The sequence below is a fragment of the Ananas comosus genome, linkage group 2 (genome assembly GCF_001540865.1).
Source record: "Ananas comosus cultivar F153 linkage group 2, ASM154086v1, whole genome shotgun sequence".
In the NCBI taxonomy this organism is placed as follows: domain Eukaryota; kingdom Viridiplantae; phylum Streptophyta; class Magnoliopsida; order Poales; family Bromeliaceae; genus Ananas; species Ananas comosus.
In genome coordinates, this window is record NC_033622.1 from 8588249 (window position 1) to 8602263 (window position 14015).

A 14015-nucleotide genomic window follows, 5' to 3' on the forward strand; every position below is an offset into this window, starting at 1 on the left:
AGATAATTCCATTGCTCAAAAATCCATAAGCCTAAGAGGCTAAAGTTAAAAATACTAATTGATAGAAAAATAAAACAAAAGGTTTCTAAAAAGTAAAGAAAAAAACAGTTCCTTTGCCCAACAACCAACAAGATCTAAGAGAGTAAAGTTAAAAATACTAATTAANCCAACAACCAACAAGATCTAAGAGAGTAAAGTTAAAAATACTAATTAAGAGAAAAATAAAAGAAAAGTTTCTTAAATTTTTTTTTAAAAAAAAATATAGTTTCACTGCCCGACAACCCATAAGAAATAAAAAACTAAACTTAAAAAATAAGAAAAAAAAGACATATATGAAGAATAAAAAAAACCCACATCAAAGAAGAAACTTTAATTCTCAATTTTTTTTTAAAAAAAAATCCTCATCTTTTGTCCTCTTAGTTTGAGATTGTGGTTCTTGGAGAGAAAGCAACAAGCCAAAATATCCTCTTAACCTCTTGGAGAAGAATTAATAAGAGATTACACAAGTCTTACAACCATTTCCCTAGTTCCCTTTTGAGATTTTGACTATTAGGATTTGAAGAGGGGTTGGGAAGTGAGAAGGTTTTGAAGCAGTTTTCTTTTGAGATTTTAACTATTAGGGTTTGGACAGGGCTTGGGAAATGAGAAAGTTTTGAAGTAGTTCTTTTTTGAGATTTTAACTATTAGGGTTTGGAGAGGGCTTAGGAAATGGAAAGGTTTTGAAGTTTGAAATTAGGGTTTGAATTATAAAAATATATGTATTTTGGTTTAGGTTATAAAAGTGTAAGTATTTTTTTGCCATTTAGATTCAAATCTAATAATTTGAATTTTTTATATATTATACCAAATTAAATTTATTAGGGTTCGGGTTCGGGTTCGGGTTCAGATTTGAGTTCGGTTCCGGTGCGGGTTTTTTATAATATCGATACCCGAATCCGAACCCGTCGGATTTTTTTTATATATATATCCATACCCGAATCCATATCTATTTACATCGGATAAAATCCGGTTCGTTTGGATTTGGATTCGGATAAAATTCGAGTATTTGTATCCATTTACATCCTAGGCATACTAACTTTTAAATTATGGTTTTTTTTCAGTCGCTAGTAAGTCTCCTTATACCAGAAATCACCTCAAAATTTACTTTATGTGTATATTATTATTGAGAAGTTAGGTAAGAGAACTTATTTTTGTGAATTATAAGCAAGAAACCTTATTTTGTAAATGTAAGAGCAACAATTCAATTACTTAAAACTCGTATAAAGAAAAATAACTATCGAGTGTAGTGTGTATATATATATATATATATATATATATATATATATATATTATATATATATATATATATACTATATATTAGAATTAGGACTGGAATATTATTAATAGTAAAACGGCTCTTTTTTGCTATCAAGATTTTTTAACCTTGGATGAAAAAATGTGTAGGGTTCAGGATGATATTACGTTCGTAGAGTGAGTGATCCCCCTAGGTGAAGTGCGTCCCCAGGTCCGGTTATATGTATTATAACTAAAATGGTTAGAAATTAATGAAAAGAGTGATCCAAAGGCTAAAAAAGACTGTGTAGCAACAATGAATTTTGCTATTAATATACCTAGTCCAACTCTCTCTCTCTCTCTCTCTCCTCCTCTCTCTCTCTCTCTCTCTCTCTTCTCTTCTTCTATATATATTATATATATATTATATTATATAGTTTGACTGCGGCTACATCTGGTAGTAAACTGTTCGTTTACTACTGATTTGCTTTGATGATAGAGCTTTCAATCGAACGATCGCACTGTTGAACATGATCTAGACCATTTAATATTATCTAGAAATCAAATTTAATGATATTTTGGCGATCACTAAACTCAACGATCAAAGCGTCACAAAAATCTATAATTTTAATGGCCGATATGGTGCTTTGCTGCGTTTAACGATATAGAAGAGTTCAAATCAACCAAATTCTTGTTAAAAAAATTCTTTAAACTATTTAAATAGGATCTAGATTCTAGATCTCAAATATAAAAATTGTATCATCACTTTTTGGAAGGATATTCATTTCCAGGCCATTCATTTTTCTTTCACTTGATGGATAGAGAACAAATCGAAAATGTGTTGAAATTTGATTTTCAGATAGTTTAAATAGTTTAGATCATGTTTAACGGTGTCGATCATTCAATTTGGAAGCTCTATCATCGAAAAACAAATCGGTAGTAAACCGAGCCGTTTACTACCGATAGTATTCTAGCAAAAACTCTCTCTCTTCTCTTCTCTCTCTCTCTCTTCTTCTCTCTCTCTCTTATATATATAATTATATATATATATATATAGAGTTGAGCTAGAATACTATCAATAGTAAACGGGCTCCGTTGCCACCCATTTGTTTTCGATGATAGAGCCTCCAAATCGTCGATCGGCACCGTTGAACATAATATATACCATTTGAAGTGTTTAGAAATCAAATTTCAAATCTTTTTGACATCATTTGCCTAAGGATCAAAGGGTTTCAAATTTTAGAATTTTAATGGTCGATATGAGGCGTTTTCTCATTTAACGGCGTAAAGATATCCAAATCAATTGAATTTTTGTTAGAAAATTCTTTAAACTATTTAAAACAAGATCTATACTCTTGATCTTGATTACAAGACTCCTATCATCATTTTGTAAAGAATATTCATTTTCAGCCGTTCATTTTTGTGTCCACTTGATGAATAAGAGAACAATATAAAAAATGTATGAAATTTGATGTCTAAACACTTCAAGTGGGATAGATCATGTTCAATAGTGTCGATCATCGATTTGGAGGCTCCATCATCGAAAACAAATAGGAGGCAACGGAGCTCGTTTGCTATCGATAGTATTCTAGCTCAACTCTCTCTCTCTCTCTCTCTATATATATATATATATAGAGTCCGGCTATGGTGCTTGTAAAAGCACCAAGCACTTGGTGCTTGTAAATTTTTTACTGTTAGATCTACTTCTCGGATCGTTTTCAACCATTAGATTATACTATTCAACCAACCACCCACTCAACCCTAGGGGGCCTACATCACCCTAACCGCATATCTCTTAATCCAATGGCTACAAATCTACAAGCATCAATTACTTGGTACTTTTAAAAGCATAGGAGCTCAATTATATATATATATATATATATATATATATATATATATATATATATATATATATAGGCTGGGGCTACTATACTCATATGAGTATAGAGCCCTTTGTGCTCATAAGTTTTCAACCGTTCGGATGAAAAAATGTGCGGTTAGGATGAGAGTGGTTACGGTTAGATTGATAGTGAGCCCCTAGGGTTGAGTGGGTGGTTGGTTGAATAGTATAATCTAACGGGTGAAAATGGGGTAGATCTAACGGTTAAAAACTTATGAGTACAAGAGGCTCTATACTCATAAGAGTATAGTAGCCGGACTCTATATATATATATATAGTACGTCTCCTATACTTTCGAAAGTAAGGAGAGCTCCGTACTTGTAAGTTATTTTCGATGATAGGACATTCGATTCGACGATCGGCTCCGTTAAGTATAATCTACTCTATTGGAACTATCTAGAAACCAAATTTTATAATTTTTTGACATTAATTACCAAGCGATCAAAAGGTCTCAAAAATGACTATTTTAACGGCCGATGTGGCATGTTTTTAAGTTCAACGGTGTAGAAGTATCCAAATTACATAAAAATTTAATAAAAAATTCTACTTAATATCAATATCAAGATCAATATTTCCGATTTGAAATTTAGTCCTTTATCACTATTTTTTATGAAATTTTTATTTTCGGCCCTTCATTTTGAGGTTACTCGTTCACTAGATAAACGAAGTCAAAAAATTATGAAATTTGGTTTCTAGATAGTTCCAATAGCGTAGATCAAGTTTAACGGAACCGATCGCTGAATCGGATATCTCATCATCGAAAATAACTTACAAGCAACGGAGGCCTCCGTACTTTCGAAAGCATAGGAGCCTAGCTCTATATATATATATATATATATATATATATATATATATATAGTTGGGCTAGAATACTATCGATAGCAAACCGGTACTTTTGCCACCCGTTTATTTTTGATGATAGAGCCTCCAAATCGACGATCAGTACCGTTCAATATGATAAATACCACTTGAAGTGTTTAGAAATCAAATTTCAAATCTTTTCGACACCATTTGCCTATTGATCAAAGGGTTTCAAAATTTGTAATTTTAATGGTTGATATGAGGCGTTTTCTCGTTTAACGGCGTAAAGATATCCAAATCAATTGAATTTTTGTTAGAAAATTTTTTAAGCTAATTAAAACAAGATCTATACTCTTGATCTTGATTACAAGACTCCTATCATCATTTTTTTAAGAATATTCATTTTTGGCCATTCATTTTTGTGTCTACTCGATGGATAAGAGAACAATATCGAAAATATATGAAATTTGATTTCTAAATACTTTAAATGGTATAGATCATGTTCAACGGTGTCGATCATCAATTTGGAGGCTCCATCATAAAAAACAAATGCATGGCAAAAGTGCCGGTTTGCTATTGATAGTATTCTAGCTCAACTCTATATATATATATATCATTGTAAATCTTACATTTCTTTCATCTTAAGATTCACAATATTTTTTAAAATTTTTTAATTTTAAAGAATATTAATATAATTATTGAAAAATTATAGATTTTTGGATAGATAGAACATAATGTTACACCCCCCCCCTCCACAAATTATTGCAAGTCCTCGCGATCAATCAATGGGAAGCGGCACTCAGGGTCAGAGACTCGCGGTTGATCTTAACCGCCTAAAACCTGGCTTAATCACTCAGCGCAGAGTACTGTTTGTTGTACAAGGGACAACGTGCGTACGTGGAGAGAGTTCAGTTCCAAGAAGGCCACGACAAGTGTGGTTCTTCTTCCCGGCCCTGTGCCTCCTCTTTCTCTCTCTTCCATTATGTGTCTCTTTTTATCTCTCTCTTTTCCTTTGTGATGATCATCTTTATCTTCTAACTCTTCTTCTTCTCCACCTCCAAGATGCGACACCCGAACCGGACTACTCCAGTCGTTTCCACCGCCCCCACAAAAAAAATATACCCGCATCTCCCAGTCCCCACTTCTCTTTTGGGTAAAGCTCTGATCCCATCGAATCCCCACTCCTCTTTTCTCTCATCCTATCTCTCTCTTAAACATATCTCTTTGGAAAATGCTATATAAGCGCACAACTAGCATTTGACGTAAAAATTTCTAGTTATATTGCTAATGTCGTGTCTTCAAAACCAATTAAAAAGTTTTTCTATAATTTATTCATTCCATCATAATTTTAAGATAAATATTTTTATTTTTCTTTTCTCTCATAAGTGGATATACAATTGGTTGGTGATAGATAATGTGGTGTAAGTATTACATGGTAAATCTTTTTCACTTGATGTGCCTGTGAGTGTTTTTGTGCTTTGATTGGCACAATCAGCAGCAGTGGGCTAGCTGCTAATTGGATCCGACCCTTAATTCATGTTGAACTCGGCGACTGCAAATTTCATCCGACTTTTAATCCAATTGAAATTTTAATTTACATTTTAGTCTGTGAAATGACCGTTGTACTTTAAAAACTTAAACCGTTAGAAAACGATATTTATATATTTTTACATTTAACACTCCTCTCGCGTCTGAATCTAGTATCATGTGAAACGATTATTGTACTATAAAAATTTAAGCAGTTAGAGAATGACATTTATATATTTTTATATTTAACACGGTCTGCTCTACCTCCTTTGCCGCATTATTACTGCGTTCGCGCCCATCGCCTCAATACATTCTTCTCGTGGCACACTCCACGATACGAATTAAACACATACATTTAACTCCCTCGTATATGAGCACATGAGGGATAATATTGGGTGTGGTGAGGGTTGGGGCTCTTTTTACAATTAGGTGGTATTGATAAGGAGGCTCTCCCTTTCCTACTTTTTATCCCGTCACCCCGAAAATCACCTATTAGCTGCTTTTTCTCTTTTGCTGCTTTCTCAACTCATTGGTTACACAACACCACGTCGTCCTTTAATTACCGTTTGGTTCTCTGTGATTCCCTTATGCCTCCCTTTCGGTCCTCTCGTTTCTCCTCCACTACACACTTTTCTTTTGTTCGACACCACATTTTTGCAGTGTTGCGGTCCTCTTCTTATAGAAAGTAGACTCATATACGTAATACGAGTGCAGATCATCTGGGACATGTACACTAGCTATATAGTCTCATTTCAAGAAACAATGGGAGAGACGGATGGTGGGTGTATATGTTAGCAATTCTAGTAGGAAAGAGCCCCACTACCAAGAAATGGAGGAGGCCGGAGAAATTAGGGAGAGGCCGACGGAGGTGGTGGTGCACAAGGTGGAGGCGCCGCCGCTGCGAACTAGTTTGAGCAAGATGAAGCTGAGGTTGAAGGAGACGTTCTTCCCCGATGACCCATTCCGCTGCTTCGAAGGCCAACCTCTGAAGACGAAATGGGCACTAGCCGCCAAGTATCTGTTCCCGATCCTCGGCTGGGCACCAAACTACTCCCTTTCGCTCTTCAAGTCCGACTTCATTTCCGGCCTCACGATCGCCAGTTTGGCCATCCCGCAGGCAATATAAATAAATTAATGCACTCAGCCCTTCAGCAGTTCGATCATTTCTCAGGACGCGTTTATATTGCAGGGCATTAGCTATGCAAAGCTTGCTAATTTACCTCCCATCATCGGTCTATGTGAGTACCATAATAACCTTTCTTCTCTTCTTAACCGGTGCAAATTAAGTAGTTGATATATATATATATATATATATATATATATATATATATATACATATACGTATGTGATAATTATGGTACGTACATACATATATAGATTCGAGCTTTGTACCGCCGCTTGTATATGCGGTGCTGGGGAGCTCGAGGGACCTTGCTGTGGGTCCTGTGTCCATCGCCTCGCTCATAATGGGATCGATGCTGAGGCAGGCGGTGAACCCCAGCGCTGACCCGTTGCTCTTCCTTCAGCTGGCGTTCACTTCAACCTTCTTTGCCGGACTCTTCCAGGCTTCTCTTGGCATATTCAGGTACACATTTTTTATATAATAATTTGCAAGCCCGTCTTCACCATTCACTACAAAGCTTTAGCTCTCTGTTTCAGGTAAAACTCGATCGATTGCAGCTTCAGTAGTCTTCTTCTTCCCTCTCTCTCTTTTTCTTTTTTTTTTTTTAAGTGGGGTTTTCCTTTGATTCTTATCGATCTTATTAAATTTATACAGTCCCTTAATTCAGTGACCAGCAGTTCTCTTAATAGGTTCCCATTGGATCGGTCAAGGACAACCTCTTTTTCTCACCAGATATTTTCACGTCTCTATTATTTTTATATTTATCTCAAATGAATATAAACTTGTGTACGTGTTATATATTTGCACAAAAGTTTATAAAAAAATAAATATTTTTATAAAATTAATTCATCTTATTATATTTTATTAAATATATCCATCATATTCTAATTCAAATTTATATGAGTACTGCCAATAATAATTATATAGTTTTATTTTTTAATATATTTATTGAGTATTTTTGTATATTTTTTTTGATTCTGACGAAATCAAAATTTAATTATGTGTTTTAAATAAAAGTATAAAAATTTTAATTCACCTTTAATTCAAAATTTAAATTTAATTGTATCCACTTTAGCTAAAAATTTTTTCTTGTTAATTCAAATTTGATGTCCCAAATTAAATTTAATTCACAATTTTAACTCAAAATTTAATTTTAGCTTTATATTTTGATAAATTTATATTGAAATTGTATAGTTAAATTGCAACTCTGAATTTATGATGAAATAAAAATTTAAAAATTAAAAAGGATTAAAATTTAAAATATTTGCAAAACCAAATTGACTTTAAAATTTGAATTCTGAAAATTGAGTAGTTTATATTCAAATTTAAATTTAATTTTGAATCTATTATTTAAATTTAAACAATTTTTTATTTGATATGTCTATTTCTAAATATACCATTATATATATTTGATAGATCTATTTTAAACACATTAAAAATTTTATTTTTATGAAAAAAAAAAATTAAGAGGAAAACACTATTTTTTATTGTTATAAAAATTTTTAGCATCGCAGGGGCTCTACTATATAATGTAAGTAATATATAGGCTGTGTCTTCTTCGCCTGTCCATTTGTGTTCCAGGTTGGGCTTCATAATAGATTTCTTGTCCAAAGCGACCCTTGTGGGGTTCATGGCGGGAGCAGCAATCATAGTCTCCCTGCAGCAGCTGAAGAGCCTTTTGGGGATCGTTCACTTCACAAACCAGATGGGTTTGGTGCCTGTCATGAGCTCTATCTTCCACAGGACTAATGAGGTTAATTAATTAATTGGTTTCTATAAATAAATACATTCATTCGTACATACATAAACACGAGTTTGTTAATTTTAAATATAAAAAATACTGCTATGTACTCTGCAGTAGTTTAAGTTTTCGTTTCTTATTATTTTTCGAAGTTGGAGTTTGATTTTGTATGGTTGGATTTTGATGCAGTGGTCTTGGCAGACAGTGTTGATGGGGATCTGCTTTCTGGTGTTCCTCCTGCTGGCTAGGCACATCGTATGATTTACTTCCTTTCTTCTTTATTATTTTACCTAGCTAGTATCATCGCCACGTACGTACGTATGTGTATAAAAGAGAAAGTATACTTTTACAAAAGCTATATAGGAACGCTATTTCATAAAAAATTGCCTCAACAAGCTCTTCTTAAGACAGTTTTGCAAGTCAGCTAATACATCCCTTATCTAAATCTTAAGGCTCCATTAAAGTACCCATTGTTGGAAACATAGTTGTTTTTTTATTACAAATATGCTTTTTAAAATATTTAATTTTTAAAGTAGTAAACAACTCTTTTCACAAACTGGACGCAAGCAATAATATTTTCGTCTAATAGAGATCAAGAGGTAAGATGAAGCTTGTGAGTCGAGCTGTGGTATACACTATCCTAAAAAAAGGATTATCCTTTCATGTGCGAGGCTCTTGTGATCACTCATAGCAATACAAATAACTCCGATCTTAAATTAAAGGACATCCATTTTTAGGATGTTGTTTAATTTTGACAGTTCATTATATGCTCATTTGATTGAGTATACTATAATTTTGAAGACTTTATAAATTTTATTTTCTAAAAATTTCAAATACTCTAAATCATATTCTGTCACGCTCAGGGGGCCGATTTTGAAAGTCTTTTTATAATAAATACTATATTAGAAATTAGAGTTGCGAAAAATGTGCCCTTTTTTTTTTCAAATTTCACGTGACGTAAAGACCTGCGACAAATACAAAGTCCCTCTGCCCACACGGAAAGAGTCTCCTTTGTATTTGCACGACGTACCCAACGATAACAACAACAGGATCACAACAATAACCTACATTCACCAATTAACAAGTAATAAATGCAATGCAATTCCATATAGCTAACCATCCTTAAAGATGATTTATACCTATAAACACTCCTTAGGCGTTGGATGATACGATGCACATTACAACAACCATCCTACTTAAAAATGCTCCCCACCTAAAAACTTTATTTTTAAACTCTAAATGTTCATCCATGAAAACCATTCGAAAATCTTTTAAAACTATTTTCCACTCGGAAACTTCATTTTTGAAAACCGACTATCTCGAGGGGTAGAAAACCACAACGCATAAATCCAAATACCAAAGATTCATAAAATTCTAATTGCATGCATAAAAGAAAGTATCAACTCACACAATATTCAAATAATAACAATGATCATCTAACTGAACCATTTATTATTTAAACTACTAAATACGGAAAAGGAAAGTAACCAAGGTGACGACCACTAACGTAGTCTAGTTAGGACGTCCTCCCGTCACACCAAGAAGCAACTCCTTGCCCGTACCACCTGGAAAAATGGGGGGTGAGAAACCACAATCAAGGTTTCCCAGTGATAGACTGTTAGCGGGACCACCGCAGTGGCCCTCCCGTCGGATAGCGTGCCCGACCGCATTATGTAACACATATAAGGGTTAGATAAAAGCAGTGTAAAACAGAGATTAGACAACTAAGGATAATAGATCTATGATATCAGGCTACAAGAATTAGGTTATAGGGAACATGTTTGGGCACTGTTCGGGTAGTGTCCTATTTATCTAAAACTTAAAAAAACACTACTAATGCCTAAGTATAAAGCAATCAACAAAAATTAAAGATTACTCTACTCAACACAAACCGTCAATTTGGATCGATTGACAACAGAAAAGGAAAAAAAAGGAAAATCAATTCCATTTTGCTGCTCTTTTCCACTCAATCATGAATTTAGACGAGAGTTTGTCGTTTCTTCGCCAGCAGCCAAAGGATATAGTTTCGGCGGTTGTAAATAATTAATAAGGTGTTGATAATTAGCAGTCGCTTTTGGTTTAAGCGGACTTTTTAACTTTATTATATAGCCTAGGACACACATATAGCACACTTTAAAGGATGTCGGTAATTTAGCTAGCAGCGACTTTTTTGACATGGTACTACATTTAAAAGTGTCGTTAGACCGTTTTTGTGCTGTAGGAGGGCAAAGTTTATCTCTAAAAGAGTAAAAGAAAAATAACTGTAGACAATAAAGTGCAGAAAGTAGTATACTATGAGTCTCAAAGTACAACAGGTGGTCTTGTCATGGTAAACCCTAACCTCTTGCAAAATTAAAATTCGTCGAGGTTAGCCCTAGCTGTCTCTGTGAAGGGCTTAATCGAAGGCGCCTTCCCCCGGTCCTAGGTCCTCTCCGGAGTGGAGGTCTGAAAGAAAACATAAAAGGGGGGTGAGAACTATTAATTTTAGTTCCAGTGCGGCAATTATGACCTCAGTCAGTGCCCACTAGGGCCCCAAAGGAATGGTAAGTATATGAGCTATGAGAAATAATAAAAAGAAAGAGTTTGCATTAAGGAGAAGCAAAAATAAAATGCTAAAAACTAATGTTGCTAAGCAAGATGTCAAAATGGTTGTACATTCTATATTCAAATGAAGTATGTTCCAAAGCAGGATACTATATCCAAATAGCGAGAAGTAGAGGTAACTGATTACTATGAATATGTCGAGATATGCTTATCATGTAAATGAGTATACTATGATGCAATAATAGGACTATCAGTATGATACTGGGTTCAATATGCTATGGTGAGCATGTCATAGTATAAACTACTGATCTATTAGTAGTTGATTATTCTGTTCAATCTGTTTGTCGATTTTTTCATTTAAGGACCACAGGGTTAGTCAGTTTGTGGCTAAGTGCTGTGGTAGCCAACATCCTCTTTGGAATGTGTTGTTCCATCGACCCGTAGTTTCTTCAATTACGCACCGAAGAAAACATAAGCGATAGGTAATCCGAGAGATGACCGGTTGTAGGGAGCGACCCTAATGGTTCATGTTACGAATGAGCCAAATGGAAGAGTATAGTCCAAGTTCAATACCCTGTCTCATATGTTCGTACATGGTATAGTTCATAGTCCCGAGATTGTTAAGTCAAACTTTGGAGTTCGTGTTGAAGTCTGCATGCATAACCACCTCTTTATTGACATGACTTTTTAGATGACAAGTATATCAATTTCTAGGCATATATAGGTTCAGCACATGACCGGAGTCGATGCCTTCATGCATGGGTCCAATTATTCAAATAAGGCCAAGTCCCCGAGCTTTTATGGCTTAACAGAACCTCCAGTTCACTATAGGAATAATTTAATGCATGGCAAAGATGCTCATTTTCAATAAAGTTTATGATGTCCAAGTCTGAATAGATGACAAATTTTATGCGAGTACAATACTAATGTTCTCTATATATGGAGGTCGACTGTTTACACGTAAGATTAGTCATAGTTAAGCATCCTAAATTCCATAAGATTATTTATATGGGAAATGCATGAATTTTTACTCTAAAGCCATAAAAGATATGGAGATATAGAGATTTCTTATGTTGCCAGTGCTTAGCGTCAGACCGAACCGTCGCGTAGGGCCTCGGTCGCCGAAGTTGTCGAGTCTCAAAATACGCTAAAGTATGGAGCGTAGAGATACACGGGCATTACGACATTCACTATAGATCAACTTTACCAAATGTAAAAGCGGCTAAACACTAAATGTGTGGGAATTTCTAGTCCAAAAAGAAGCTAATCCTTCCAATCCAGCCAAGGAGGGTTTCCCAATCAATTCAAGGTCTAGCCACAAAGCCCTAGATCAAAAGCCCAAAATCAACTAAACCATTCTAGGGTTCCATATGGTAAACTACCATATCAAAGAATCAAGGGTAGAATCTAAGATAATACTCAGATGCCTCCATACAAGCTCCAATATTCTAGGTGAAGATTGGTCACACAGCTCTAAAGAAGCTGCAACAGCAAGAAAGGGTGGAAAGGAGAGAAAGGGGTTGAGCTCCAAGCTCCCTCAAGCAAGCTCCTCTTCTTCTTCTCCTCCTTCTTCTTCTTCTCTTTCTAGAAGGTGTAGGGTGAGGGTGAGAAATGAGGAGGGAAGAGAGGAAAATGGCTAATAAGCCCATCTAGTGTAACAAAATCCGAAGAGGCCCCTCAAAAACTCAAATTTACATCAGCCCGAACTGGGCAGTTTTCGCCCAGAGGGACCGGTCTCTCCCCAGCAGGGACCGGTCTCTCGCTGCAAACCCGAAAAACCAACGTTCGGGAACCGGTCTCTCCCTGCGCGGGACCGGTCTCTCACTGCGTAGGCGCGCTCGGGGACCGGTCTCGCCTGCCAGGGACCGGTTGCCTCAAGGCTGCCGCCACACTGCTTACTGGGGGACTGGTCTCTCCTTTCAGGGACCGGTCCCCGAGAGTAAAAACTCTTAGGACTTGTCCAGAATTCTAGTTTTCGAACTTTTTAGGTCGGAAAACATTTTACGACCCTCCACTAAGTGTGGAAAAGCTCGAAACACATCCAATCACTCGAACCTTGCAATTTGCAAAGGTCTAGTATGTTACATTCACCCCTCCTAAAAGGAGTTTCGTCCGCGAAACTCGAAATGACAAGTACCTCAAGCCTCCATCTGAAAAAGATGGGGAGAGTGCTCCCTCAGTGCGCTCTCCAGCTCCTAAGTGGCCTCGCGCTCGTCGTAGTTGCTCCAAAGCATCTTCACGTATGGAATCTCACGGTTCCGCAATCGTTTTACCTTGCGAGCCAAAATCCTCAAAGGTTGCTCCTCAAAGCTCAAGTCATCCCTCAACTCCAAAGGAGTGGCGTCCAACACGTGAGCCGGATCATGGATATACTTCCGTAGGACCAATACATGGAATACATTGTGTACGCCCGATAGGTTTGGCGGTAGAGCAAGTCTATACGCTACCGGGCCTACACACTCCAAAATCTCATACGGTCCAATAAATCGGGGGCTCAACTTACCCCGGATTCCAAATCGTCTAATCCCTCGAGACGGCGAGACTTTCAAGAAGACGTGATCTCCAATTTGAAACTCCAAGTCTCATCGACGCTTATCAGCATAACTCCTCTGCCTACTCTGGGCCGTCAATAACCGCTCCCGAGCAATGCGAACCTTGTCCTCTGCTTCCTGGAGTACATCTGAGCCTAAAGCCAATCTCTCGCCAACTTCACTCCAATGAAGTGGTGATCTACACTTCCGTCCATAGAGCGCCTCGAACGGTGCCATCTTGATGCTTGCTTGATAACTGTTGTTATAAGCAAACTCTGCCATCGGTAGATGCTGCGACCATCCTCCCTGGAAGTCGATCACGCAGGCTCGAAGCATATCCTCGAGAGTCTGAATAGTACACTCTGACTGTCCGTCACTCTGGGGGTGGAAAGCAGTGCTGAAATCCAAGCACGTACCCAAGGCGTCCTGTAAGCTCCTCCAAAAATAGGATACAAAACGGGGGTCTCGATCCGATACTATAGAAGTAGGTACCCCGTGCAGTCGCACAATCTCATCCAAATAAACCTGTGCGAGTCTCTCCCCAGTCCAAGTAGTGTGGATAGGTATGAAATGTGC

At 36.5% G+C, this 14015-nt stretch overlaps 1 protein-coding gene across 1 annotated transcript in view; it reads left to right on the forward strand.

The window, feature by feature from the left end:
• LOC109706509 (probable sulfate transporter 3.3) overlaps nucleotides 6023-14015 on the forward strand; it is a 35340-nt gene continuing 27347 nt past the window's right edge. Inside the window, exons 1-5 of the mRNA XM_020227384.1 lie at nucleotides 6023-6617; nucleotides 6690-6738; nucleotides 6878-7085; nucleotides 8205-8376; nucleotides 8554-8619. Of these exons, the coding sequence (XP_020082973.1) occupies nucleotides 6276-6617; nucleotides 6690-6738; nucleotides 6878-7085; nucleotides 8205-8376; nucleotides 8554-8619 (837 nt within the window). The 5' untranslated portion in view covers nucleotides 6023-6275. The remainder of the gene's footprint in view (nucleotides 6618-6689; nucleotides 6739-6877; nucleotides 7086-8204; nucleotides 8377-8553; nucleotides 8620-14015) is intronic.